Genomic DNA, 26,502 nt, shown 5'->3' with positions numbered 1-26,502 from the left:
CTTGTTATGTGTCTTCACCTGAATGATTCGTCAGCATCAGATAACGTATCTAAAATAGAATTGACTGTCTTCTTAAATTTGCCCTATCTCTCAATTTTCCAACCTATTTTGAGGGTATCTTACCAGTCATTTGGGTTCATAACATTGGAATTATCTTCCATTGCCTCACTGCTCTTCCTTATCAGTTACCAAAGATTGTTGTTTCTACCTCTATACTATCTCTTGTATCCATTCCCTTCATTCTGTTCACACAGCTACTACTTAACTCATGTACATTTTGTAATATCTTCCTAATTGTCCTCCATGATTTTTATCTCTTCCCTGTCCAACCCAAGCTCAACATAGCTCCTAAAATAATTGTCCTAAGGCATAGGTCCGACCATACCACTCCATGGCTCCAGAACCTTAAGTGGATAACTATTGTTTCCAGAATAAAATGTGGACACCTCAGTCTTGTATTTAAAGCCCTCCATAATCTATCAGGCTTCTGCCTATCTTTTTAAACCTATTTCATATTACTGTATTCCCTTTAATGTACTCTATGTTCCAGCCAAATTATATTACTAAGCTATTTCTTGAACTCAATGCATCATCTCTTGCTTTTACAATTCCCACAAGCTCTGCACCATGTCTAGAGATTGGAAACTCTTTGAAAGTAGAGACTGTCTTTTTCCTCTTTTTTGTATCCTTGGCGCTTAGCACAGTATATGGAACATAGTAGGTGCTTAATAAATGTTTACTGAATGAAATGTACTCCCTCCTTGCCACTCTACATCTCAAAATCTCTATCATCATTCATTTTAGGCTCAGCTCAGTGTCCCTTCCTCCATGAAGCCTTAATTGATTCCCTCCCATCCTAGTTAATGCCCAAGTAAAATTACATTATATTTACTTCTCTGTGTGCATGTTGTTTCCCCTAGGAGTGTGAAAGCTCCTTGACCGCAGGCAGTGTTGTACTTTTGTCTTTGCATTCACAGCACTCACCACAGTGCTTTTTGCATAACAGTTACTTAGTGAATTAAATTTAAAATACCATTATCCCTCCCATGTCTTGACTTTCTCCATCGCTGTTTTGCTATGCTGCAGGTAAGGATAAGAAATTAAATGGGATTTTTGGGGGAGTTTTGTGAAAGCTGCAGACAACACATGAAAGCCAGCAGATGACACAGCAAAAGTTTAGAAGCTCAGAAATGCATGAAATATATGTATGGTTGTTTCAACAATCCAGCTAGCAGCTGCTGTGGGGGGGTGTAAAACCAACAACAACCAGCTCACAGAATGCTGCAAGCCCAGGTTCTTTTGATCTGCTTTACTAAGGAAAGCAATGTTAAGGGGTTAACAATCTTACTTTAATCCAGCCTACAAATATCATTCACTTAGTTCAGGGGGAAAAGCCAGCACCCTGAACTTCAGAGCAAATACAAACAAATTACAAACATCGACAGACAGACCAAATATAATTCATAGTTACCAACATCTGAGTTCAGCCAGGGAGCTCATAACAACGGCTGGCCCAGAGTCACACGTGCCACTACTGCTGTGGGTCAGAGCTTCAAAAAAGGAAAGCCAACCCCTGGTTTTATATCTTTTTCAGGGTCAAGGGTGAGTTACACATGCGACTTACCCATATGACCTAAAATCATCACCAAAAAATGCAACTTAAACCCACATGGTCTAAAAGCCTCTCCTGTCACAAACATGTCACTCAAACCCATATAAACTAGGCTTTCCCTTGTGGCAAGGAGGTCATCAAGGACTCCTAATTTAATCAAGGAAATAAAAGCCAAACTCTTCAAGGGCACTTGGTTGAATTAAATGCTAAGAGCCCATTTTGATTGCCAATACAACGGCATTATATAATATCAGCATATTTTATCATTTGATACCATAATAATTCAGACTTCTTCTCTGGTACGAAGGGAGAGCCAAAAAATTTTACATGGGTTTTCCAGCTCATGGGGGTGCCACACCTCTAACCCCTGCAACATGAAAGGATAACTATATAGTCTTTTGGTATAAGTAGGAGCTTTTGTATGTGTTGATTTATAGGGAAGACTTTTGTTTTGCATAAAGAAAGTAAGTTAAATAGTTATTACCTAGCTAATAAAAATAGGAATGAGAAATAATTTAAAGGGGATTCTTTATTAGAAGTATGAAAGATGAGCACCATAAAGGAAATTCATTTTATTACATCACTGAAATGTCCCTTGATGTTAAGGGCTCCATTATTTTTCCTAATTTTTATCTTCCTCTGATTATAATCTGCTGTATGTTATCCTATAAGTATTTATCATAGTTTGAACAGAGAGGGGTAAGCAACCTAAATTTCCTTAAAGCCTGCCCAAAGATTTGTTTCATCTCTCAAGCTCTCTTTATCCCCCTCTCCCTTTTAACTTTTGAATATACCTGTATAGATGACCTAGAAATTTACTTTTGGCATAGAAAATGAGAAGCCCTTTTTAGTGGATTGATACTATCCTTTGCTTTCTTAAACAGAGCCATAACCCTGGAGAATCAACTAGTGATCTTGGCAACAACTTCAAGCGATACGGGAGGTTACTACGTCCAGGCTGTCAATGAAAAAAATGGAGAAAATAAGACAAGCCCATTCACTTATTTGAGCATAGAAAGTAAGTCTTAAAATGCTAAATGAAAGCTTGAATGATGCAGTTGAAAACAAACAATCCGATTTAATCAACAATGATGTTATAATAGGACATTTCTTTAATTAACCTGATTATCTCTTATATTAATCAAATGCCAAAAACATACGGGTAGAACTTTTAACTTATGACTTTCTTTAAAAATGATACTTGGTTATGCCAGGAAATGTTGATAAATACATATATTGTTTGTGAATGAAAATTCTTTTAGTTTTATGAACAGTTTTATGTTTTTGCTTTTATAGATTTGTGATTTTTTTTTCTTTTAAAAATGTCTTTCAACTAACAGGGATTGTATTCATGAGTCCTAATTGGGACTAGAGAAGCTAAGATGATTATTTCTGTCTGACCCAGCATGAAAATCCTTAGGAAAATTTCTGAGTTGAGCTAAAATAAACTGTATTAAATGTACATAATAACTAATCCATTTTTCTACCTGATAAAACTGATATTTTGCATCACTCACCTTAGCTATGCTACAACATGATTCATGAAAGGGATTCCATTTGCAAATTTAGTTTTATCAAGGAAATTTACTTTAAAATCTTGACCTCTAAAAGAAGGCTCATAAGCCTAGTCTCAGTAGCTGAGAGCTAGTTTCTATGGAGAAGAAAAGGATCCTAAATACTGACATAGCCCTTTGGGTATGACTTTGGATATTAAGATTTGTTTATGTATCAAAGAAGCTTATTATATTGGTCACTGAGCTTTTATGTATCCTGGTTTTTAGTGTTCAGATTTGGTGTCTTCAGGGTATAAAATATACCTTTGATGTTGTTGAATAAATGTAATTTGGAAAACTGATACTGAATAGTAAACTTTAACAATATTATGATCAGATCCCAGGAGTTAGCTATAACTGCCAGCCTTAAAAAAAATGGGAAGGAATAAGCTATGTCGTTTGGTTGGAGGGGATATTATCTAGCTTCATTCATGGGATGATTGTATAGGAGCTTTTACTTAAGTGATTTTTCCTTTCGTTTTGGAAAATTACCAAAGATAAGTTAAATTTTATTTGGGGAGCTTGTGCAAGAGGGGAAAATGTGGACAGAAGGGATAGGATTGATAGATATGAATTTTAGCAATCCTGTTTTATTCATTGCGTGTCCTGAAGAGTAGTCTATTTATGTGCCCTCTCCATCTACCCTGGCCACCTTAATTCCTGGGGAGCTGACAACATTAAAACATGATAGTAGAGGCAGTGTGCTGTGGCACAACGAAGACTGGCATTGGAATCAGGAAGTCTTGAGTCTAAATCCTGCCCCTGATAGCTCTTCCTGCCTCAGGCATCTCTTGGAAATTGATGAATGCAAATATATAGTCATGATGACCACTGTATCAGTAGCCACTCAGGGAGCTCCTTTCACTGATAAGATTATATATCCAGAACCCCAAAATTCATAGTAAACAATCTAACTATCATGAAAACAGGAACATGTGCCTGTCTGGGCATAAATATGACCTTTTATGGTACTTTTGAACTCTTTGTTATAGGTTCTGGGGTTTTAAGTGCCTCAAGTTAAAAACCCATTGATTGTTTCACAAAATTTACTTCGTGGGACATACAGATGTATAAATAATTCAGGAAGGTGGAATTAAGTTAAAATCTACTATTATTTGCAGAAAAAAATTCCCTAAATAATAATGAAGAAATGATGTTAATTACATTAAGTGAAACTTATATAAAGCTAGTTTATTTTCGTGACATTTAGTTTCAGATTCTGCAAATGCAATAATTAGTTCTATTTAGTTAGACCTAACCAGCTGTTCTCAGAAAGAGCTACAGAATAAAACCCAGACAGATAACAAGTCAAGAGGGGTTAAATTTTGAAAAATGAGAAAAGAGATTGACCTTATTACAGTAGAAGAAAATCTAGAAAATAAATTTAGGAAGATTCTAGTTAATATCAGAGTTATTAGACTGCCTAGTCGATTCCTACATGGCTAAAGTCTACAAATTAATAAAAGAAAAATTTAAATTAAAAAATAATATGTTGACACCTCAAGATAATAACATCAGGAAATGAGTAGGGTTGATTGAAATCTATAGAAATTTAAACATTTAATTTCAGGCATTAGTTTCCATGTTCTAAGTAACCAGAAAGTAGACCAGATGCAGCTTATAAATATTTTAATTATTTGAATTGTGCTTGATTTTCATATACTTCATATGCCCACAACCTGGAGGAGGTGTTACTAAGCAGTGAAATGTCCAAAAAAAATAAAAGCTGGAAATAAGGAGAAAAAAGGAAGGGGAACAAATTTCTGAGAATATATTTGTTAATCATTTGTAGGTTTTGGCTCAGTATTTGACAATGTGTAGGGATTTGTCTCCTCACTATAAATTAATTAAAAAAAAAAACAAGACAGATTTCTTGATAAATTTTCATGGGCCATCATAGTTTTCCATTTTGTGCCCCACATCCCATTTGGAGGCAGTGCTTCCTGGAAGGAATGCATTTGCTCTACCATAGGATAGAAACTGAAATCCAAGACCTCAACCACCAGACCTCTTGTTAAGCCATGAAATATTGAAGGGTACGCATCACCTTACTAAGTTCATTAGTAAATTAGATATTCTCAAGACCTATTCATAATGCTAGCAGGACATTGTGTGTTCTGCAGACTTAGACATCTCTTTTTTTCCTTCTGATGCAAGCTTTGTAAAAACATAAAACAAGATTGATGAAATTTTTTTAAAAATTTGCCAGCCAGCATTTCTGAAGAGTCAAAAGATAATACAGCCAATTATCATTTAACGAAGATAAATTTTCCCCTAGCACAGAGAGTAAAAGAAGGAAACCTTTGTGTGGTGGATAAGATTGAAATAGTCGGGCCTGGAAATTAAACTCCTAGTTTGGTCATATTGTAATTAATTTAAAATACGAGGGTGTCATGTTGTCCTGCCTCTAGCTTCCAGTTCAATAACAAAGCATCTATTCTGCAGCAGCAGCATTGGTGGAATGGAGTAGACAACCTAGGTTAGCTTTGAAGAGAAACTTAGTCACCTAATTGATATACCATCACCCAATTAACAGGACGGAAGATGCATTTCAGGTTTTTAAAGATGCTGATGTTTCTAAAAAGCATAACTATGTATTCGAAGGCTAAAACACACATGAGTCCTTTTGTGATGTTTGGCTACTGTTGCCATCTATGGAAACTAAAGAATAAAGAGAATTGGAGAACAAGCATAAGTATTGGAAATAAAATGCAGTACCATAATGGTACCACCTGCTGCTTCTGTGACTGTTTACTTGATTATAATATTTCTTAGCATTTTTCTTTATGTTTGCATGGATAAAAGATAAATTACTGTAGGTTTTGCCAGATATTTCCTGTCAGGAAGGGGTAAGGACTCTACTGAACTAACAGTTCACCTAGTCACTAGGAAGATTTGGTGCCAACTAGGATTGTGAATTTGCTTTGAAGCTTTAATGTGACTTCCATTCAGCAGATGTTAAGGACATAGGTGGGATTGTTGGAAGCATCACTGTATGAATTTTTCATAGCTAGTTCCTGAAGCTCAGGTGCGTACTGGAGAAAGAATGGGCTGAACTCTCCAGAGAGTAGACATTTCTATTCTGAGGTCAAACTCAGGCAGGCTTTATAAACCTGCCAACCCATTTTTTCGTCTTTCCTTTGAGGACTTTACACTCACTTAACTTCTATGGGGCAGTTCATTCAGAACTGAATTCATGTATCAATAAGGTTCTCTTCTATAAAGGCATAGAAGTAAAAGATGAGGAAAAGTGATGCCCTGTGATGGTACTAACCATCTCTGCTGATCCTGTACTAAAAAAAAGAAAATGACATCCAACCCTCTGTTGGTGCTTCATTGTTTTAATGTCTTCATTGCCTCTTCCCCTGTCTTTCTCTAACAGAGGCTTCTCCTGTCTGAAGAATCATTCCCCACCTCCAGCCCCCACCCAGGGGTAAGGGTAGGGAAAATTGAGAACTGGACCTGGGATGGCAGTTGCTTGTGGCACTCCTTGCGTACATATGCAAAGCTTATTCCTCTGCAGGGAATACATTATTTGAATGTATAACAAAGTCTTAGTGCCAGAGTACAGTGGCACACCCTGAGAGGTACAGGTTTCCTGTCACTGGAAGTCTTCAGTTAAAGAGCAGATGGTGATTTAATCATGTATGCTATGGGGGCAGCTAGTTGGTGCAGTGGATAAAGCACTGGGTCTGGAGTGAGGAGGACTCGAATTCAAATCCAACCTCAGACACTTAGTAGCAATGTGACTTTGGGCAAGTCTCTTAACCTCTGTGTTCACCTCAGTTTCCTCATCCGTAAAATGGGGATATTGTAGTACCTACCTCCCAGGCTTGTTGTGACAATGAAATGACATTATATTTGTGAAGGGCTGAGCACAGTGCCTGGCATGTAGTAAGTGCTAGAGAAATGCTATTGATGATGATGATGATGGTGATGATGATGTTGATGTTGTACTGGGGATTTTATTTTGAGTATGGATTAGAATGGACAGCAGCTGAGGGGCTCTGCTGACTTTAGATTCTGTGACTGTGAATTAGTTCATAAACCTATCCCTCAGCTATTAACACAAAACACAAAGCCCCAGAGGATTACCTTTAATACATATGCACAGAAGCAAACTATTCATATGACTCATTCTGTGTTTTAGTTTTACTTTGTGAGTCTACACTCCTTTTTTCTAATAGTATTTTATTTTTTTTCTAATTACATGTAAAGATAGTGTTCAACATTCATTTTTGTAAGATGTTGCTTTCCAAATATTTCTCCCTCCCTCTCTACTCCCTTGCCTAGGATGGCATGATATAGGCTATACATGTATAATCATGTTAAACGTATCTCCACATTAGTCATGTTGTAAAAGAAGAATGAAAACAAAATGGAAAAACCGTGAGAAAGAAAAAATAATTTTAAAAAGGTGAAAATAGCATGCTTTGATCTGCATTCAGACTCTGGATGTGGTTAGAATTTTCCATCACAAGTCTTTTTAGATCATTGCATTGCTGAGAAGAGCTAAGTCTGTCATAGTTGATCATCACACAGTGTTGCTATTACTGTATGCAATGTTCTCCTGCTTCTGCTCACTTCACTCAGCATCAGTTCATATAAGTCTTTCCAGATTTTTCTGAAGTCTGCCTGCTCACCATTTCTTATGGCACAATAGCATTCCATCACATTCATATACCACAACTTGTTCAACCATTCCCCAGTTGATGGGCATCCCCTCAATTTCCGTTTTTTGCCACCATAAAAAGAAATTCTCTAAATATTTTTGTACAGGTGGGTCCTCTTGAGTCTACACTCCTAAAACTCTAGTTCACAAACCCCTATTAGTATGTTCACTTTGAATAGCCAGTTAGCACAGTTACCTCAAAGCAAAAGCATGGACTGAACTTACATACAGTAGTACATCATGTATTGATCAAGCACAGTAGTAGCAAAATTTTCTCCTCAGGAACTTGGGGTCCACTTTACTTCATTCCCAGTGGAAATAGTGGGCACACACATAGGTAATACATGTGGCAAAGAAAGCCCTTGGGTCCTTTCTTTTTTCATGGTGTTTTTATGCTATTCCTCCTTTGTGCAGCATTTCTGAAGGACAAATTGCTCAATTGGACTCCCTGGGCCTTCTCTCTACAACTCTGGAGAAATACAAAAGTAATTCTGTTATGCAGCTAATTACAGAGCTGTCTAGCTTGCTTTCTAAAGGCCACGAAGGGCATGGCTGATCATTCAGCTAGCCCTTGGGTAATTAGATGATGCAATGGACAGAGACCCGGGCCAGGAGTGAAGAAGACCAGAGTTCAAATCGAGCCACAGGTACTTACTGGATTTATGATTCTCAGCAAAGTCACTTAACTCCTGTTTGCTTCAATTTCCTTAACTATAAGGTTGGAATAATAATAGCATCTACCTTCTGCATTATTGTGAAGATTAAATGAGGTTATAGTTGTAAGGTTCTGAACAAAGTGCTTGGCACATGGCAGTTTTAATAAAGGTTTCATTCCTTCCATCTTTCTTTCCTTCTTTCTTTCTTTCCTTCCTTCCTTCTTTCCTTCCTTCCTTCTTTCCTTCCTCCTATGGCTAGCTACCTTATAATTCCCTCAGGTTTTATTAAAGAACTTCTTCGTACCTCCTTAACAAAGAAGTGTAAATGCTTCTTTATACTTCCTTTACAAGTACTTAATGGCCCATTCTCAATTTTGCATCCTTTACAATCATTGAATAATTATTCAATTTCTCTAATGGGCTTTGCCTCACAACCTTACATAATCTATTAAATATTAAGTCCCAGAGTTGAAGAACAATGCAAGATAGTACAAGAGATATCACAGTGTACTACATGAGTAACATGTGAATGCTATAGATAAAAAGTGACATAGCACTCAAAAATGCTAGAAATTATAAGGCATCATGGTGTTGATGAGGTTTACAGTAGGTCTCTAAAGAGCAGAGTGATTTGGATGAGGAGAGGATATTCCAGGAACTTGATTCAGTATTTCATTTGGTCAGTGATCACATCAATGTGAGTACTGCCTCCAACAATCCACAACTTTTCATCTTCTGTAACTCTTGTACCTATACTCCCATAAATTCTCCACAAAGGATCTACCCAATGAACAGAAAGTCTACTGCTAGGTCTTTTAGCATTCCATGAATACGAGTGTAAAATATAGGTTGTCCATCTGTTATGCCTTACTCTTAATATATGACTAGCCTATCTCCTCCTACAGTCATCCACTTCCCGAATACCTTCTATATTACTCATCTTTGGTAACATTGCAGCCTCAGAATGTCCACTTTCATTACTCTATTATGTTTTACAATTTTAATTCTTCAGAGGTTCTGATGTTTCATGATTGGAAGCTATGTAACAAAATCACCAGGATAAGATTGATGTTAAAAAAAATGATTTTTGTGCCAAGGAATTTGGGTTCATTGAAAGTGCTATCTAATTTCCTAAATGAGACATTCTTCCGATTATTCAATTCTGGTTCCAGCTCATTGTCCTTCTGTAGTACTTATCCAAGATAGAATCGTTATCGGGCTATGTATCTAAGTGTGGACAATGAGCATTCTTTATTTTTTTTTCTTTGTTGGTTATGTCAAACTCTTTCGAGTGATCATTCCATGAAGGTTTTAACCTTTTCATCTCCTTATTATCATCATCAGTGGCTGCCTCACTTGGCCTAATATACTCACACCCCAACCATGTTTTACTTTATTCCACTTCCCTGGGTTTGGGGCTAAAGGGCTCAATGAATACTGGATCAAATTAACTCTGCCATTGTTCATGGAAGAAGTGTATCAGACTCTACTCATCATTCTCCCTGGCCACCACACCCCTATGTATGTCCTCTTTCTGGTTGGAATGTAAGCTCCTGGAGGGCAGGCATTATCTTTACTTTTGCATTTTTATCTCCAGTGCTGGACACATACTAAGTTCTTAACACATCCTGTTACATTCATTCATTCATTCATTCATTCATGAATTACTTTAGGATACTGAGATTTGAGGCCATCCAGTAGTAGTTATTTTTAAGCAAGAGCACATTAGGAAATTAGGGAATCTCACTTCCATCAGACTCAGTGTAGAACAAAACTCTGGAAATTGAAAAGTACTGGGTCTATTCTAGGGACAGTAAATAGCCAGTTTGATTAAAATAAAGTGTTTGGAAAAGAGAAGAAAGTGATATAAGGCAATATTCAGCACTGCATATAAAATTGCATATGATCATTAATTACTCATTTTCCCAAGCTTCACCCCCTCCCCCATAAATGTTTGTAAACATTGCGCCCAGAAAGTTAGGTACGGAAATCACTTTGTCCTATTTTATTATAGTAAATCCTGCAAAGCATGACCAGGTAGATTCTCAGGCCTTTTGAGAAGAAAGAGAATCTACCTTGGCCCTACATCCAGGTAGATTATTTTGGCTGAAACCAAATGGTCAGAATTCAGTTGAAAGAGAATTTAAGATTATTTCAGAGGAGTCTTGCAATAGATGAAATAGCATTTACAGGTTTACAATATTCAGGATGACTCAGCATTTTATTTATAGCTTACATGTGTAGTTAATATCTTTTTACCTCTAATCACTTTTGCTATTACATTCATTGAAATGATTTGTCTCTTATCTCTGTCACTATAATTGATATGTGAGGATAAGAAATTCTTTGAGAATGCAAACAAGGGAGATGGAAAATTGAATTTGCCTTGCAATCATTTTATAAACTCTGACATACGTCCATTATGTTTCCTGTCTGGGGAAATGCTGAACAAAGTTAATGGTTATTTGTTGGAAGGAGACTACAGTACCAATTCTTTCACTTGGAAAAAAAATGTTTTAATGACTAAGTACCCCCCAAATCTTCTCTCTTTACCTTTGCCTAGCAGAACATAGTCCTGCCTGGAGCTTCATAGTTTTAAAAGAAAATTACCACAATTTGGTAAGCTCCCTGGTTGCTTATGCTTTGTTATTTTTAAGGCTCACTTATCAGCCCACTCCAGACACATTTGCCTCTTCCCAATATTTTCCATTATTTTACAAATGCATTCATTTTGGTCTTTTGACTAGTTTTCTGCACTCGCTGACCAATTGTTTTCTGTTCATGTTCTCTCCATTCAGAGGAACCAAAGGTTCTAAGATCCACATTGTTATTCTCTGTGAGTCCTCCCACAATTTTTTGTCCTCCTACAGAGTTAGAATTTGTATTTTACTGATTCATTGGAGAATATGGTACAGTGGGACTAACTTTTTATAGTATAGTAATCGCCTTGTAAGCAAAACTAACTTTTGCATTATATACTAACTGAAGTATTATCGGACCTTATTTGACCTAGTACAGTACTGATGAAAGATGGAATCTGCTGTCAGAATCAACCTAGCCAGGAGCAGAGAGGGACATCATCAATAGAGTGTTGTCTAGGTGCTGAATTCTTGGACCACAGCAACCCCTGAAATAGAAAAACATTTAAAAGTCCCTCCAGTCTTGTGAGTAACAGAAAAGCAGGCAGAGGATGCTAAAAATCAGTAGGTTTTAGAATGCCTATGAACATTAACTTAACTCTCGGCACTTTAAATGTGAGATCATTGTCTAATTACCGAAGAATTGATGTTATTGAAAGAACTGAACCACATCAATATTGATGTTTTCACAATTAACAAAACCAGAAGATAACTAAATGGAAACATTGCTCATGGATTCTCTTCAAAGAAACAAACAAAGGAATTGATTTCGTAAAGTGACTAAAGAAAAGATACAGGATGCTTGGTTATTTCATTGTGTATTGCTTATGATGGTCATAAGCAAAGAGTCTACCATTAAAATAATTGTTATTTACCAACATTTATCCTGGAGAATGAAGAGGCAGAGAAATCCTGTAAAGAATCTGACAAAGTTCTCCACACCAATTCAGCATATACTTTGATATTCAGTGACTTTAGGTGGGTACAGAAGAGGATAGATAAGGTATTTATTACGTAATTGCTATGTGCCATGATCTGTGTTAAGTCTGGGGATACAAGTGGGCAAGAAAGTCCCTGCCCACCAGGTGCTTACATTCTAATTAGGGGAATCCATACCTAACGGGGATCTGGAAAAGGGAGAGGGTACACAGAGGTATAGAACTGGCTAGAAAATAGTATAGAGGCCAGGACCGTGACAAGATAAGGCAAAAAGCTGATCTGTCAGAGCTCAGGGACTTAGGACAGACTTCAGTGTGCCAGTGGGGAGGACATGGAGATGTTGCCTGGGGCTAGAGTGGGCCAGGAAATTGTAAACAAATGGTGAAAAATATGTTGGAAAATATGAATGATGTTTGAGAAATTAAAATAGCCAAACATTTATAGACTACCCAGAGGCCTCACATCTATAGACCATGAATGTTTTCTTTCAGAAGAGTTTTGAAAGGTGATGGCATCTGAGTTCTGAAGAACATCACACACACAAAAAGAAATTTCTATTTGCTAAGATATAGTCAGTAATTGGTTGATGAGGTAGGAATCATAACAGGGTCATCTTTGTGTAATTAGACCATTGATTAGTTAGAACAAAGGCCAAGATAAACATAAAACTAGATGTAGAATGAGAAGATGATACTAAATAATGCAATAGCTTCAACTTAACCAATTCAAACCAACCCCAATCCCATGATGAAGTTTTAGAAATGAAAAGAGTAAAGGTATTAACTTTGATAATCACTATTTCCTACAACCTTTTTTGAAAGGGCCAATTGCAATCAAATACTTGATCTCCTTGCAAAAGAAGGCAAAGTATCCAAGGCAAAACTGATTTAAAATATAAACTCATTAGTAACTCATATAAACATATATATATATACACACATATATATATGCATATGTGTGTACATACATATATTATATATGATAGTAGTAGATTATGAGTTATTTCAGCTTTTAAAATAATAGAGAACAGTAGAAAGAAACACAAGGGAAATATCCCAACTCATCACCCCTTTGAGGACATTCCCAGACTCTGGAAGAAAAGCACGAGGGAAATGGCAAAAAAAGGAATGAAAAAAAGAGTCAGAAAACAGTCCATTGCATTCCTTTATAGATCAGTGCAAAGTAGTGACTCCAGCACAGGAAGCCATTATCCTGAGTCCCAGCTAGCCAATTAGCTGGAGTCAGCTTTAATCACTGGGAATCAGTTAGAATCCCAGTCCCTAGAAACCAATCAGCAGTTGTGAGATGGTTTTTCAACAAGATACCACTGTACCTGTTTATACTTTATAGGGGGAGAGATGTGTTCAAATAAAAAAAAATCAGAGACAATCCACCCCCCACACACACCATTTATATTTATAAAATCCATGTTCTTTATTGGCTCATGTAGCTCCAGCTGGATGCTTGAAACACACATGGGTAAAACTTTCATCTCCTTGTAATTCAGTATTCACCAAAGCATATCCCTCTGAGATGTCTTCTCATCACTGTGATATTCAAAGGAGTTCACTTAAACAATAGAAAAGGATGCACCTCTGGTTTTTTTTGTTTCTTTTTTTTAACTGTTGTTCCATCGTCATGTGATTAAGTTGGCATAATTCTATAGATGCCCAGGCCAAGCTTTGGGAAGCTGACTCCTCTGTTGTCCTAGCAACGGGCATAACTGCATTTGTTCATTAGGTGCCTCAGTTGACTTCCAGGCAATTCTGATAGAATTTCTTCTAATTTGGAATCCCTACCAACTCTGAAGAGCTTATATAGTTGTCCCCTGAGTTTTATCTGTACCTCTGCTTCAAGGAGCCTTTGTGTCTGCATCCATATTTCTCAAAATGCTTATTAAAAATAAGAGTAGAAAGTATTAAAGGTAAGCTAATAAGGTTGTTTCAAAAATTATGGAAGCTCATGCTTAGGCCTAGGCCTACTGCTGACCAAGGGCTCCTAATTTTGGCTCCTGCTGCTTGAAAATTCCTTTAATGCTTTGCCTACCATATCTGTATGTGAGTATGAATTCATGTATTTCAACATTTCAAGGAATCATAATTTCATTAATGTGCATATTTCATCCACTGATAAAGATCACAACCCCTCCACCTTTCAATAGACAGTCTTCAGCAATCTCTGTGGCCCTAATACATTGTAACCTTGCCAACAACCTGCTAAGTTCCTCAGAATTTAGCCAATCAGGTTCTCAAACAACAGGCTGTTACTGGGCCCATACTTCTTTTCTAGTTTGCTAAGACCTGATTCTCTCTGGTCGAAAATTGCCTTCTGTCATCATCACTTTTGAGAATCCATAGCAATCAATCTCTGTGTCAAGACTTGATTAGGCATCAGAGAAGGATTTTAGTTGAAGATACACTCACACACATACACGTATATACATATGCATAACTATAGTTTGGGATTGTCAGTGTCACTGAAGTAGATAATGGAGAGTTGACTTTCTACCTATTCTAAATATTTAACTAATTAAAATACCAACATCTGAGATTGATTAATTAGCCTCATTTATTGTTATATATGCAGTATAACAATTGGGAAACTTTTGACAGTACCTACTTAGTTCCACCTTTGCCACTTAGTCATAATGCTTTATTACTGATCACTATAAATGATGTTCTTTCAGCTATTAGAGAAGGCAATTACAGTGGGTAATTAAAATTGTAGATCTTTACAATGTGGTTGAGAATGTTAAATCAACTCTTAAGAGTGTCAGTGAGAGGGTCTGTTAAAATGAAAGAATAATTAGCCACTCTCAAGACCATTACCAAAAGTCAGATTGTTGGACTCCTCATTGCCAAGAACAATTTGTTCATTGGGTATGAAATGGAATTTATAATACCAGAAGTAGTAGGGACCAGTAACATATCTAATAATTTATGAGATTTTTGTATGGTATGTAATTAGAATCTATTTTCCTCTTGTGGTTCTTTACTGTTCCTAATTGTTATTATGCCTATACAGTTTTCTCTATTTGCCATGGCCAGGAAGATGCTATTTCACAAAATAGACTCCTGCTACAAGAGTTACTATTGGATTATTACCAGAAATTTAAGTCATTTTAGGATTTAAGTACTTCAGTATAGTCTGAATGGCACCATAGTTATTTTCCTAAGGCATTCAAGTTTATAGCTATTTTCAAGATTTTTTTAAAGATAATTTTCTAGATAATTTTGTGAGATGATAACTGACTTATGTATAGGTTTAAATGACCACTGGGACAGCAAAAGCAGTTTGTTGCAATGACACTCTTTGGGTAGCAGGTATGGATGGCAGCAATCAAGCACAAACCAAAGACTATGTCTCTGATTTTTCATTTCAGAGGACTTACAGCTCAAAAGGACCTTAGAAGTGATTTAAGCTCTAACCCTTCATTTTGTAGAAGAAAGTGAGGCCCAATAAAGGTTAAGTTGATTTGTCAAAGGTCACAGAGGTAGTAAGTAGCAAAACTACAGTTCAAATCCAAGTTGCCTGTAAAAAGAGGAATTTTATTTTGCATCTTGCTTTTCCGTTTTCTTTCCCATCCTCAGAATGGGCTTAAAGTAGTGGGGATAGAGAAGAATCCACCTGTCCTTTGGGGGTGAAAAGGAAGGAAATAGAGAAAGGGAACTTTGGGTATTCTAAGAGTGCCTTTCAAATGACCCTGAAAGACTTTTACTTATGTATTTTTTGAGGTTGATATTAAATGTCCCAAGATACACTATTCTCTTCACTTTTCTCTAAAGACTGCTCCACAGCCTAATATATCTCTCTGTCAGAATGTCACTCTCTGGTTTTATTAACTCTGACAGGGTTGAATTGCACAAAGGTTTGCTCTCATTTGGGAAAATTTCCAGCATAAATGTGCTCCAGAATTGAAACCTCTCCCCTTCCATTTCTTCTGACTTGTGGAATCATCTAAATTAATCAGAATGACTTACGTACAGAAGTCACCTGCAAGAATCAGCTCGTAGTTATTTTGTTAATTGCACATAGTTGACACAGTTCCACACTTCTTCATTCTGGTGGAAAATGTAACTTTCACTAAGTCTAGAAGGTAACCAAAAAGTAAATCATACAAAAAAAGAGGTTTCATAAAAAAAGAGTGGAGTATAGACTATTTTTTAAGGAAAGGGGTGGGGAGGGAGAAGTGTTCATTTAATCATTCGTGTTTATAAAATTGTAATCAAGAACAGCATAGAATTTAACTTTTGGAAATAATTCAATTATTTAATTTGTTTTTAAGATTAGCTGATAGCACAAAAGATGCTCAATCTAGCAAGGTCGGTTGATGTTTTTCATTAAAAGTGCATACTATTTAGAGTGGTCATTTGATGTTCTAAAAGATAGTTTACTTCAGTTCCATTGTTTATAAAGGAATAAAGGGAATGGGGCAAATTAAGCACCTACTATGTGCCAGGCACTGTGCTACATGCTTTATAAATATTGTCTCATTCTATCCACACAACAAGCCCAGGAGGTAGGTGCTCTTATTATCCTCATTTTACAGTTGAGGACACTGAGGCAGACAGAGGTTAAGCGACTTGCCCAGGGTCACACAGCTACTATATATCTGAGGCTGGATTTGAGCTCAGGTCTTCCTAACTCCAGGCCCAGAGCTCTAATCCTTATACCCCTTGACTGCCTCTATAACTCAGTCTGTGACTCAGTCAGTTTAAAAAAATAATTATTTTAGCCTCCAACATATGATTTTTGTCTCGATACCATGATTTTGGCATTTAAATATATCATATATGCTCTGTTAGCAGGACTTCAAAATTTTGCCTAATAGTTGCAGATAAATTTCCATTTACTTTTAGGAGCCATAACCTTGTGCCCTTCATGAAAGGATCTTGAAGGAACATGTACTAAAGAAGAACAGATATGATTATGTCCTTTTTTTTCTTTTAAACAGATGAAGAAACTAAGGCATATAGATGTTAATTGACTTTATTAAGATCACACAGTTAGTAAGGGGCTCCTACTGGAAAGCCAAATCTTCTGACTCCAAGGCTTGTGGTCTTTCTACCACATCCTATTCTCTCTTTTAAAACAGAGAAGTCCTCAATGTATTTGTCCCAGACATTCAGAATGCCTCCTTAGTACCATTTTCTCCACACCAGAGACGGGTAATCTAACTTTTTTTTAATGATTTTTTTCAATTGACAGGTATGTTTTTCTTTCTCTTTTATACCTCTCCCTCACTGGAAAACAAAAACAAAAACAAAACCCCTGTGATAGAGATGATTGGGAGCCACTGGAGTTTATTAAGTAGGAAAGTACCAGACCCTTGGAGGCCCTGAAATCCTTTACCCTGCTCTCTAATTCAGCTAAGTGATTCAGTATAGATTCACAATAGTTGAACATCACACTAACTTGCCCTCTGCCCCACCCAAAAGAAAATGAAAATGTTTGCTTTCCTTGCTTGTTATTAGCTGCTGTTTTCCTCAGAGCTCTCTACAACATGACCTTGGTATGTGCAGAGTTAAACATTTTATCTTGGCTCTGCAATTTTAAGGAAGACAGACTATCAATGATTTCTAATTTTCTCTTCAGTTATTTAAAAGGAGTAGAGAAAAGGTGAGACTTAGGACTTCATCTTCAGGATTAGCCACATCAGAATATTTTAAAGTATATGATATTCCTTTATTAGTTTTAATGTATTTTCTCATATATTTTATTTTTACTTCCTCATGGTTTTGATTAAAATTAATTAGCTATTGAAGCAATATAATAATGGGTACCCATTGATTTTGTTACATACTTGAGACCTCATTGTAAAACTCATCTCCATTTCTATGACATCCATGACATTGGATTGCATTATAGGTGAACCTGACTTATAATAAGGCAATCACATTGAATTTTTTAAGCAGTTAAGAGTTTTAACAAAACAAAGCAATTTTATATTTTTAAAAGTACCAGTATAAAGTATGTGACTTTATATAAATATTCACTGTGCCATATTCCAGTGACTTAGTAGTTAGATTTTGAGAGTCCTTATGGTCATAACCCTCATTTCCTCATCACTAATTTGAAGATCTCCAGTTTAGCTAAGCTGATCCTTCCTTGATGGATTAGGCCATCCTCAACTCTCTTTACTCAAAGCCTTTCTTCTTTAGCAGAACCTATAAGATCATGCTGTACTGGCATTGCCTTTGAGAACCCTGGTTCGCCTCCATGGCACAATCAGCTATCAGAGTAGTGTCTTAGGGAAAAATATAAATATTATACCAATGTAACAATGAGGATGCCTGTTTTACTTCTCTGGTGTCCCAGGTAACACATAAGTTACTTCATAGCAGTAGCCACCCCTTGCTGTCTTATCTGGGGCTTTTTGCAAGACTACAGAAAAAAACTGATTTGTTATTAATCAACAAGAGAGTGTAATGCATAATTTGTCCACGAGGTGGTGATATATTCAAATCACGACCTAAGTGTTTTCATAATTGGGAATTCAGTATGCATGCACATGCTTTCCCACAAGCTGAAATATCCCCATTGTTTACAAAGAAGCATTTTCCTACAAGCTATTCACCTTCTTACAGTGGACATGGCTGGGCAGGTTTAATCACTCCCACAAATCAGGTTGAAAATTTAGTCTAGGAAAAAACACATGAATTTATTAATTTCTCTAAATGGAAATTTTAAAATTCTGATAAAAATATTTTTTCTCTCACTTTTACTCTACCTTTATACTTGGGATATCTGATTTTGATTAACCAACATCATTCATGTGACTCAAATGCTTTGCTTTTCAATGTCCATATGGTTTGTTAAAATGTAGTAAAGTGAAAAACTGTATATGAGCTGTAACATAGGAAAATCATTTAAAAAAATACTTTGCCTGATCATCTTTCCACACAGTTCTCTATCCCCTGAAGTCCCTGCTCAGATAGATCATAGGTTTTTAACCTTTTTTTTGTGTAATGGACCACTTTAGCAGCCTGGTGAAGCCTATGGACCTCTTCTCAGAATAATGTTTTTAAATAAACAAAATAAAACAAATAAGATTGGAAAAGAAACTAATTATATTGAAAAACAGTTATCAAAATACTTTTTTTAAAAAAAAAGAACAAGTTCATGGAATCCAGGTTAGGAACCTCTGCTATAGGTCATTGAAAAGATTGAAGAATACTTCATGTTTGGTTTGGCTCCGCAGATACTCAAGAAAATTGGAACAAAACAGTAGGGTGAAAGATGATGTTGGGATCAGTCCCTAGCCTGTTCTCATCAGTGGCTAAAATTTCATAGCAGCTGCCACATTAGTCTCTTCCATAATAACAGTCGCACCCAGCAGTTCAGGTCTGACTTGGCACTCGGGCCTGTCTGCACCTCAGGGCACCCACTTTTGCCATTATGGCTCTTCGTAATCTCCCCCAGTTTGACTTTTGCTGAACCAAGCTCAAGCCACAGTGTCAGTGACAACAAGCAACAAATGACAAACAGGTGGCAATGGCTGTCTGGCCTGACTGTGTGGCATGGGAGAAAAATGTATGGGATATGGGAGATAGGAAGTCTCTTCAAAGGCAGGAGCAGAAGAAATGGTGATATTGGGAGGTATACATTTTCTTGCCTTCCTTAGTGTCCTTTGTCAGACTTCCAGAAGTCCAGAAGCAAAAAAAATGTAATGGGATGTTGAACTCAGGGAATAACAAGTAGACCAGTTTAATGAGAATATTGTTTGTGAAGGGGAAATATTTGTAGAAAACCTGAAAAGGCAGGTTCCGGTCAAATAGTAAAGGGCGTTAGATGCCAACCTTGTGAATTTTTCATTTATCTTGGAGCCAGTAGGGAGCCACTGAAGATTCTTGAGCATGATAGTGACATGGTCAGACTATGGATTTAGGAACATAGCCTTTTTACTGAACCATCTCAACAGAAATCATTTCTAACTTTCTTCTAATAGCCCTCCAGGGCATAGCAGAGAAATTGAGCTAGAAACTTCCTTTCTTCCTGTGAAAGTGCCAACACCCAGCTGCTAAACTTCAGCATCCCCAGTGTTGTTTGGACTCTTCTGTAGCTAGCTTTGTGTAAGCGCCAATTTAAATGTACCTTAATCTCACTCAATCTCAAGTGTTAGAACAAGTTTTCATCATGTTTAGTTTTATACAGGAGTAGACCTTTTTAAGGGAACTTAAATAGTAAAAGTTGGCTTTGCACTTTCACACATCTGCAGTACAATGTTTACTGACAGCATGGCTGAGAGTTATATAGTACTACAGTCTCAGGAGAACTGAAAGTGAATATCACTGAGAGAGTACCAGAGAAATATATAGTGGGTACAAGCATACTGAATTTCATAAAAAATAAGGAACTAGAAAAAACCGTTGGTTTAGAGAATATCGTCAAAGAAATGTATAAAATCCTTCCTATTCCCTCAGCAATGAGTAGATTTTTCTTATTAAATGCATATAAATAGAAAATTTGACATACTGGTTGGTAGTTGTAGGTGTTCTCTTGGTCACTTTTTTGGGATATAATAATAATAATGATAATAACAATAACAATAACAACAACTTTAAGGTTTTCAAAGTACTTTGCAAATATTGTCACGTTAGATCTCCACAACAACCCAGTGAAGTAAATAGCATTTTTCTTCTTTTGTAGATGAGAAAACTTAGGTAGTAACAATGTGAGATTTTTTTTGGCATGCCTTTGCTATCTTTTCTTCCTTCAGATACTTATAGACTCAGTCCTCTTGTAATTTTGTTTCCTCCAAAAAACATCTTTTCTATGTACAATTAATCCAGTCCAACTGCTTTTACTGTCTTCATTTTCTTCAATGCCATTACTGTCTCCTCTATGAGCACATCTGAGATGGTTATATTAGACTCCAAATATAATGGCTATATTCTCTGAATTGTTTAAAAAATAGCTTAGCATAATTTTTTTTTTGCACATCTTTTCTATCTTTTGTTCATTTGTTGTCCTCCTTCTGGTTTCTTCCTTAAATGTACTTAGGATGACTTCGTTGAATTGGGTCTCTTGCCATACTTTCTTAAACTGGTTTGACCTTCTATAGCTTCTTTCTAATTCATGAGATCATGCTACTGGTCTTCTTCCACCATGCTTCTCCACAAAATTTTACAAATAAGTTTATATTCTAAACTGGTTGTGTCTTTCCTTGGGTGCCATTTCTCTCTGCCTGGCAAGCAAATCAGGTTTACTGACTCTGCTAGCATTTAAGCTGTTTTCATCTCTTCATTGTGGCAATTGGTTTACTTGGCCAAACCTTTGTAGAAAATTGTATGCTAATTGTTGTCAATGTTCTTTATTCCACCCGTATCCCATTTTTAACATTACTAAATTAAATTAAATCAGTCAGTTTAGAGTTCTTTAGTTGTACATCACTTCTCATTATATTATTTCTTTTAACTTGTATTAGTTTTAATATTTAACACATTCATCGTTGGCCTGTACACAGACAACTGATTCATGAGTGAATCCCACATTAGCAATGAAATGCTTCCTACCTATTCAAACACAATAAATTTCATTATTATGACATTACTTGGTGTTTTCCAGGTCCAGTATTTTCATTGCTAAAAGAAATATTCATTATATATAAGCAATAAGCAGCTGTGCATTCCACAAAGATTTGGCCTTTCCTATTCCTTATTCCTTATCCAAGGGGCCTTGTGCATCATAAAATAATAAAGAAAAACATTACATTTGGCAGTAAATGATTACTTGTCAGAGACACCCTATTACAACAAAGTTTTTGTTCAAGTATGGCTAAAAGTTTAATTTCCATGCCTCCACCAGATTGCCCACTAAATTAGAAAACAGAATTTTTTTTTCAAAAAAATCCTAGAATAGTATGTCATATTACAGTAACAGTACCTATGAGAATGGTGTGAAAGGGTATGGGATAAGCATTTATTAAGTGCCTGATATTTGCCAGGTACTATGTTGAACATTTTATAAATATTATCTTATATGACCCTCACAACAGCCCTTGTGAAATAGCTGCTATTATGAACCCCACTTTACAGTTGAGGAAACGGAGGAGGACAGAGGTTAAGTGACTTGCTAGTGAGTGAGGTTAGATTTGAGCTCAGCCCTTCCTGAATCCAGACCACAGGGGTGGGGAATCTGCAGCCTTAAGGCCACATGTGGCCTTCTAAGTCCTTGGGTACAGCCTTTTGACTGAGTCTAAGTTTTACAGAACAAATCCTTTTATTAAGGGGATTTGTTCTGTCAAGTTTGGATTCAGTCAAAGGGTGGCACTTGAGGACCTACAGGGCCACATGTGGCCTTGAGGCAACAGTTTCCCCACCCCTGCTCCAGGCCCATTGGGCCACATAGCTTCCTATTTTGTTCCAGAGTATTATCTTGATCTTTGTGGACATAATTAGTCTGTGATAGGCCTTTCAAAAACACTTCACCTAAACCAAGACACCTGCATTCTCACTTTTTTCTTTTGACTTGACCTCCTGCATCTGGAGCTCTAGGCTCCTACTGCGAGCTTTCATTTTATTTACTCCTAGGGAGCCCATCTACTTCCTTCCTGCTGGTTCCCCTCTTTCTTCTTCCACCTCTAGGCTCCTCTTTATCTGTTGTCTTCCCCCATTACAAATTTAAGCTCCTCGAGGTTAGGGTCTGTTTTATTTGCTTGTGTTTGTTTGCCCAGAGCACAGCACAGATAGTGGCACATAGGTCTTAATAAATGCCTATTCATTCATTCATTCATTCATGATCTACATGCAAATGTTGCTTAACTCTCCAGTATAGTAATGCTGGCCTCCTTGCTATTCCTTGAACAAAACACTCTCTTCAGACTCCAGGCATTTTTATTGGCTGTCCTCAAAGCCTGGAATGCTCTCCTTCCACATCTCTACTTCCTGTCTTCCTTCAAGTCCCAGCTACAATCCCACCTTCTACACAAAGCTTTTCCTAATCTCTCTTATTTCTTAGTGGCTTCTATCTGAGGATTATTTCCTTTGTATCATATTTATATATGATGTAGCTTGTTTATAGCTAATGCCTTTTCTCTGTTATTATTTCCTATGTATCATATTTATGCATGCTACAGCTTGTTTGTATAAAGTGGTTATTTTTGCATGTTTTCTCCCCCATCAGAGATTTTTCCATTCATTATTTATTTATTTTAAACATTCTTTACTTTTTAAATTTTGAGTTTCAACTATGCCCAAAGGGCTGTAAAAATGTGCATACCCTTTGACCCAGCAATACTACTACTAGGGCTGTATCCCAAAGAGAAATGGGAAAAGGACCCACATGTAGAAAAGTATTTATAGCAGCTCTTTTTGTGGTGTCCAAGAATTCGAAATTGAAGGGATGTCCATCAGTTGGGGAATGGCTGAACAAGTTGTGGTATATGAATGTAATAGAATACTATTGTGCTATAAGTAATGATGAGCAGGCAGACTTCAGAAAAACCTAGAAAGATTTACATTAAATGATGCTGAATGAAGTGAGCAGAACCAGGAGAACATTGTACACAGTGCAATGTGTACGTTGTGCGATGACTGACTTTGAAAGATTTAGCTCTTCTCAGCAATGCAAGGATCTGAGACAACTCCAAAACACTCATGATGGAAAATGCTACCCACATCCAGAGAAAGAACTATAGCATCTGAATGCAAATTAAGGAGTACTATTTACTTTTTTTTTTATTTTTGCTTTTGTTTTGTTTTGCTTCTTCTTTCTTGTGGTTCCTCTTATTGATTCTGATTCTTCTCTACAATATGACTAATGCGAAAATATATTTAATATGAATGTGTATGTAGACCCTATATCAGATTGCATGCCATCTTGGGGAGGGGGGAGAAGAGAGAGGTAGAGAAAATTTAAAACTCAAAAGCTTGTGGAAGTGAGTGTTGAAAACTAAAAATAAATACATTTTTAAAAATACAGGGAGGAAAAAAAATTGAGTTCCAGACTGTCTCCCTTCCTCCTACCCCTCTCCCACCCACTGGAAGGCAGACAATATGACATTAACTATCCCTGTGAAATTAGGCAAAACATTTCCATATTATAAAAAAATAAAAGGAGAAAATTATACTTCAATTTGCACTCTGTGCTCATCATTTTTCTCTCTTGAGGTAGACAGCAGTTTTTCATCATGAGTCTTTTGGAATTGTCTTGGACCATTTTATGGATCAGAGTCTTTCACAATTGATCATCATTGCAATATTGCTGTTACTGTGAACAATGATCTTCTGGTTCTTCTCACTTCACTTTGCATCAGTTCATATAGGTCTTGCCATCTTTTGTTTTTCTGAAACCAACCCCTTCAACATTTCTTATAGCACCATATAGTACTCCATCACAGTGATATGCCACTACTTGTTCAGTCATTCCCCATACTTGTGAGCATCCCCTCAATTTCCAATTTTTGCCACCACAAAAGAGCTACTATAAATATTTTTATACACACAGTTCATTTTCCTTTTTCTTTGATTTCCTTGAGTGTACAGACCTAGGAATGGTATTGTTGGATCAAAGGCTATGCTTTATAGTTTTATAGCATAGTTGCATAGTTTGGGCATAGTTCCAGATTGTTGTTTAAAATGATTGGACTAATTCACTACTTCACCAACAGTTCACTAATATATTTATTTTCCCTCATCTCCTCTAGCATTTGTCATTTCTAATAGGTATGAGGTGGTACCTTAGAGTTTGCATTTCTCTGATCAGTGATTTAGGGCATTTTTCATATAGCTATAAATAGCTTTTATTTCTTCTTCTGAAAACTGCCTGTTCATATCCTTTGACCATTTATCAATTGGGGAATGACCCCTATTTTTATGAATTTGATCAGTTCCCTATGTATTTGAGAAATGAGGACTTTATCAGAAAAACTTGCTATAAAGTTTTTTTTTTTTTTAAAATACTTCCATTGTCTTTGGTACCTGTTAGCAAAACATAGTTTCCCTGACCATCTCTTTTAATTGGGTTTGATAAGATATTTATTTTTTTTTATTTTTTCAGTCTTTTGACTTATTATTATTTCTTGATGTCTCCTGTCATTAGCTTCCACTCGCCCAATTCTAATTTTTTAGGAATTATTTTCTTCGGCGAGCTTTTGTACCTCCTTTTCCATTGGCCTATTCTACATCAATGAATTTTTGTGCCTTTTTAATTTTTTTTCTTTACCATTAGGCCAATTCTTTTTTCTTTAAGGTGTTATTTTCTTCAGTGTTTTTGTGTCTCTGTTGCCAAGGTATTAATTCTATTTTCATAATTTTCTTGCTTCACTTATTTTCCAAATTTTTCCTCTGTCATTCTCATTTCTTTCTTTAAGTCTTCCAGTGATTCTTGTAGTCCTTGGATCCAATTAGCATTTGTCGTTGAGGCTTTGCTTGTAGTTTTTTTTATATTGTTGTCTTCTGAGTTTAAGTCTTGGTCTTCCCTGCCACTATAGTAGCTTTTTATGGCTAAATTCTTTTTTTGTGTGTTTTGCTCATGTTCCCAGTGTATTTCTTTATTTTGAACTTTATGTTAAAGTTTAGCTCTGCTCATATGGGGGTGGGGAGGCATTATCCCCATACATGTCTTTTTGTTTTTGCACTGCTGTTTTCAGAGGGACTTCTGGGAGGTCTATAAGTTTTCAGTGCCTCCAAGATGAGGTTATCCTGGGCAAGGTGTGGTCACAGCTCTTCTGGTCTGTGCTTTTGTCTTTACCCAGGAAAGGCCTCTTCTTTCCTGTAGCCTCAAGTACTAGTACTCTTCTTGGCCCTGGAACTGTGACCAGGTTCCGTGCTCTCCAATAGCCACAAGTGCTAGCACTCCTCTGGGCCCTGATTGTGACCAATCACAAGTGCTTCTCTCTACTCTGGAACTGCAATCCAGAACTGCTTATGGGCAATAGAGTTGCCAATCAGCTCCAGTTGTACCCAGTGCCAACAAAGGGTCCCCTGTAATCTCTTTCTGACCAGTTGTCCAATTGTCTGACCTCCTTGCCATCTCTGGACTGAGTGCCCCCAAAGCTGCTGCTGCTGTTGTCACAGATACCTTGAACACCCACCACTAGTGAACCTGATTCTGGGCCTGTTCCCATCCTTGTGTTACAGACCTTAATTATGGACCCTCTAAGTTGTCATAGGCCAGAAAAATACCTCTGTCTGACCTTTTTTAAAATAAAAAAATTAACTTAAAAAATTTAAATTAAATTAAATTTAAATTAAAAAAATAATTATTTTTTCAACATTCGTTTTTATAAGATTTTGAGTTCCAAATTTTTTTATCTCTCCTTTCCACCCCTCTGCCCTCCCCAAGACAGCAAATATTCTTAAATAGGTTATACATGTACCATCATATTAAACACATTTCCACATTAGGTATGTTGTAAAAGAAAAATCAAAACAAAAGGGAAAAACTACAAGAAAGAATTTTTTAAAGGTGAAAATAGTAGGTTTTGATC

General features: G+C 36.5%; 1 protein-coding gene across 2 annotated transcripts in view; it reads left to right on the top strand.

Annotated features, from left to right (window-relative positions):
- The window catches only part of SDK1 (sidekick cell adhesion molecule 1), a 1,168,267-nt gene that overhangs the window by 639,209 nt on the left and 502,556 nt on the right, over positions 1-26,502 (top strand). The window contains exon 5 of one of the 2 annotated variants that reach the window (XM_036741470.1): positions 2,497-2,630. In XM_036741470.1, the coding sequence (XP_036597365.1) occupies positions 2,497-2,630 (134 nt within the window). Of the gene's footprint in view, positions 1-2,496; positions 2,635-26,502 lie in introns of both variants that reach the window. The other variant, XM_036741469.1, reaches the window with a different exon arrangement.

The sequence above is a fragment of the Trichosurus vulpecula genome, chromosome 1, assembly GCF_011100635.1.
Source record: "Trichosurus vulpecula isolate mTriVul1 chromosome 1, mTriVul1.pri, whole genome shotgun sequence".
In the NCBI taxonomy this organism is placed as follows: Eukaryota; Metazoa; Chordata; class Mammalia; order Diprotodontia; family Phalangeridae; genus Trichosurus; species Trichosurus vulpecula.
Note: the sequence above shows the minus strand (reverse complement) of the source record. Positions and strands in the feature narration are given on the sequence as shown.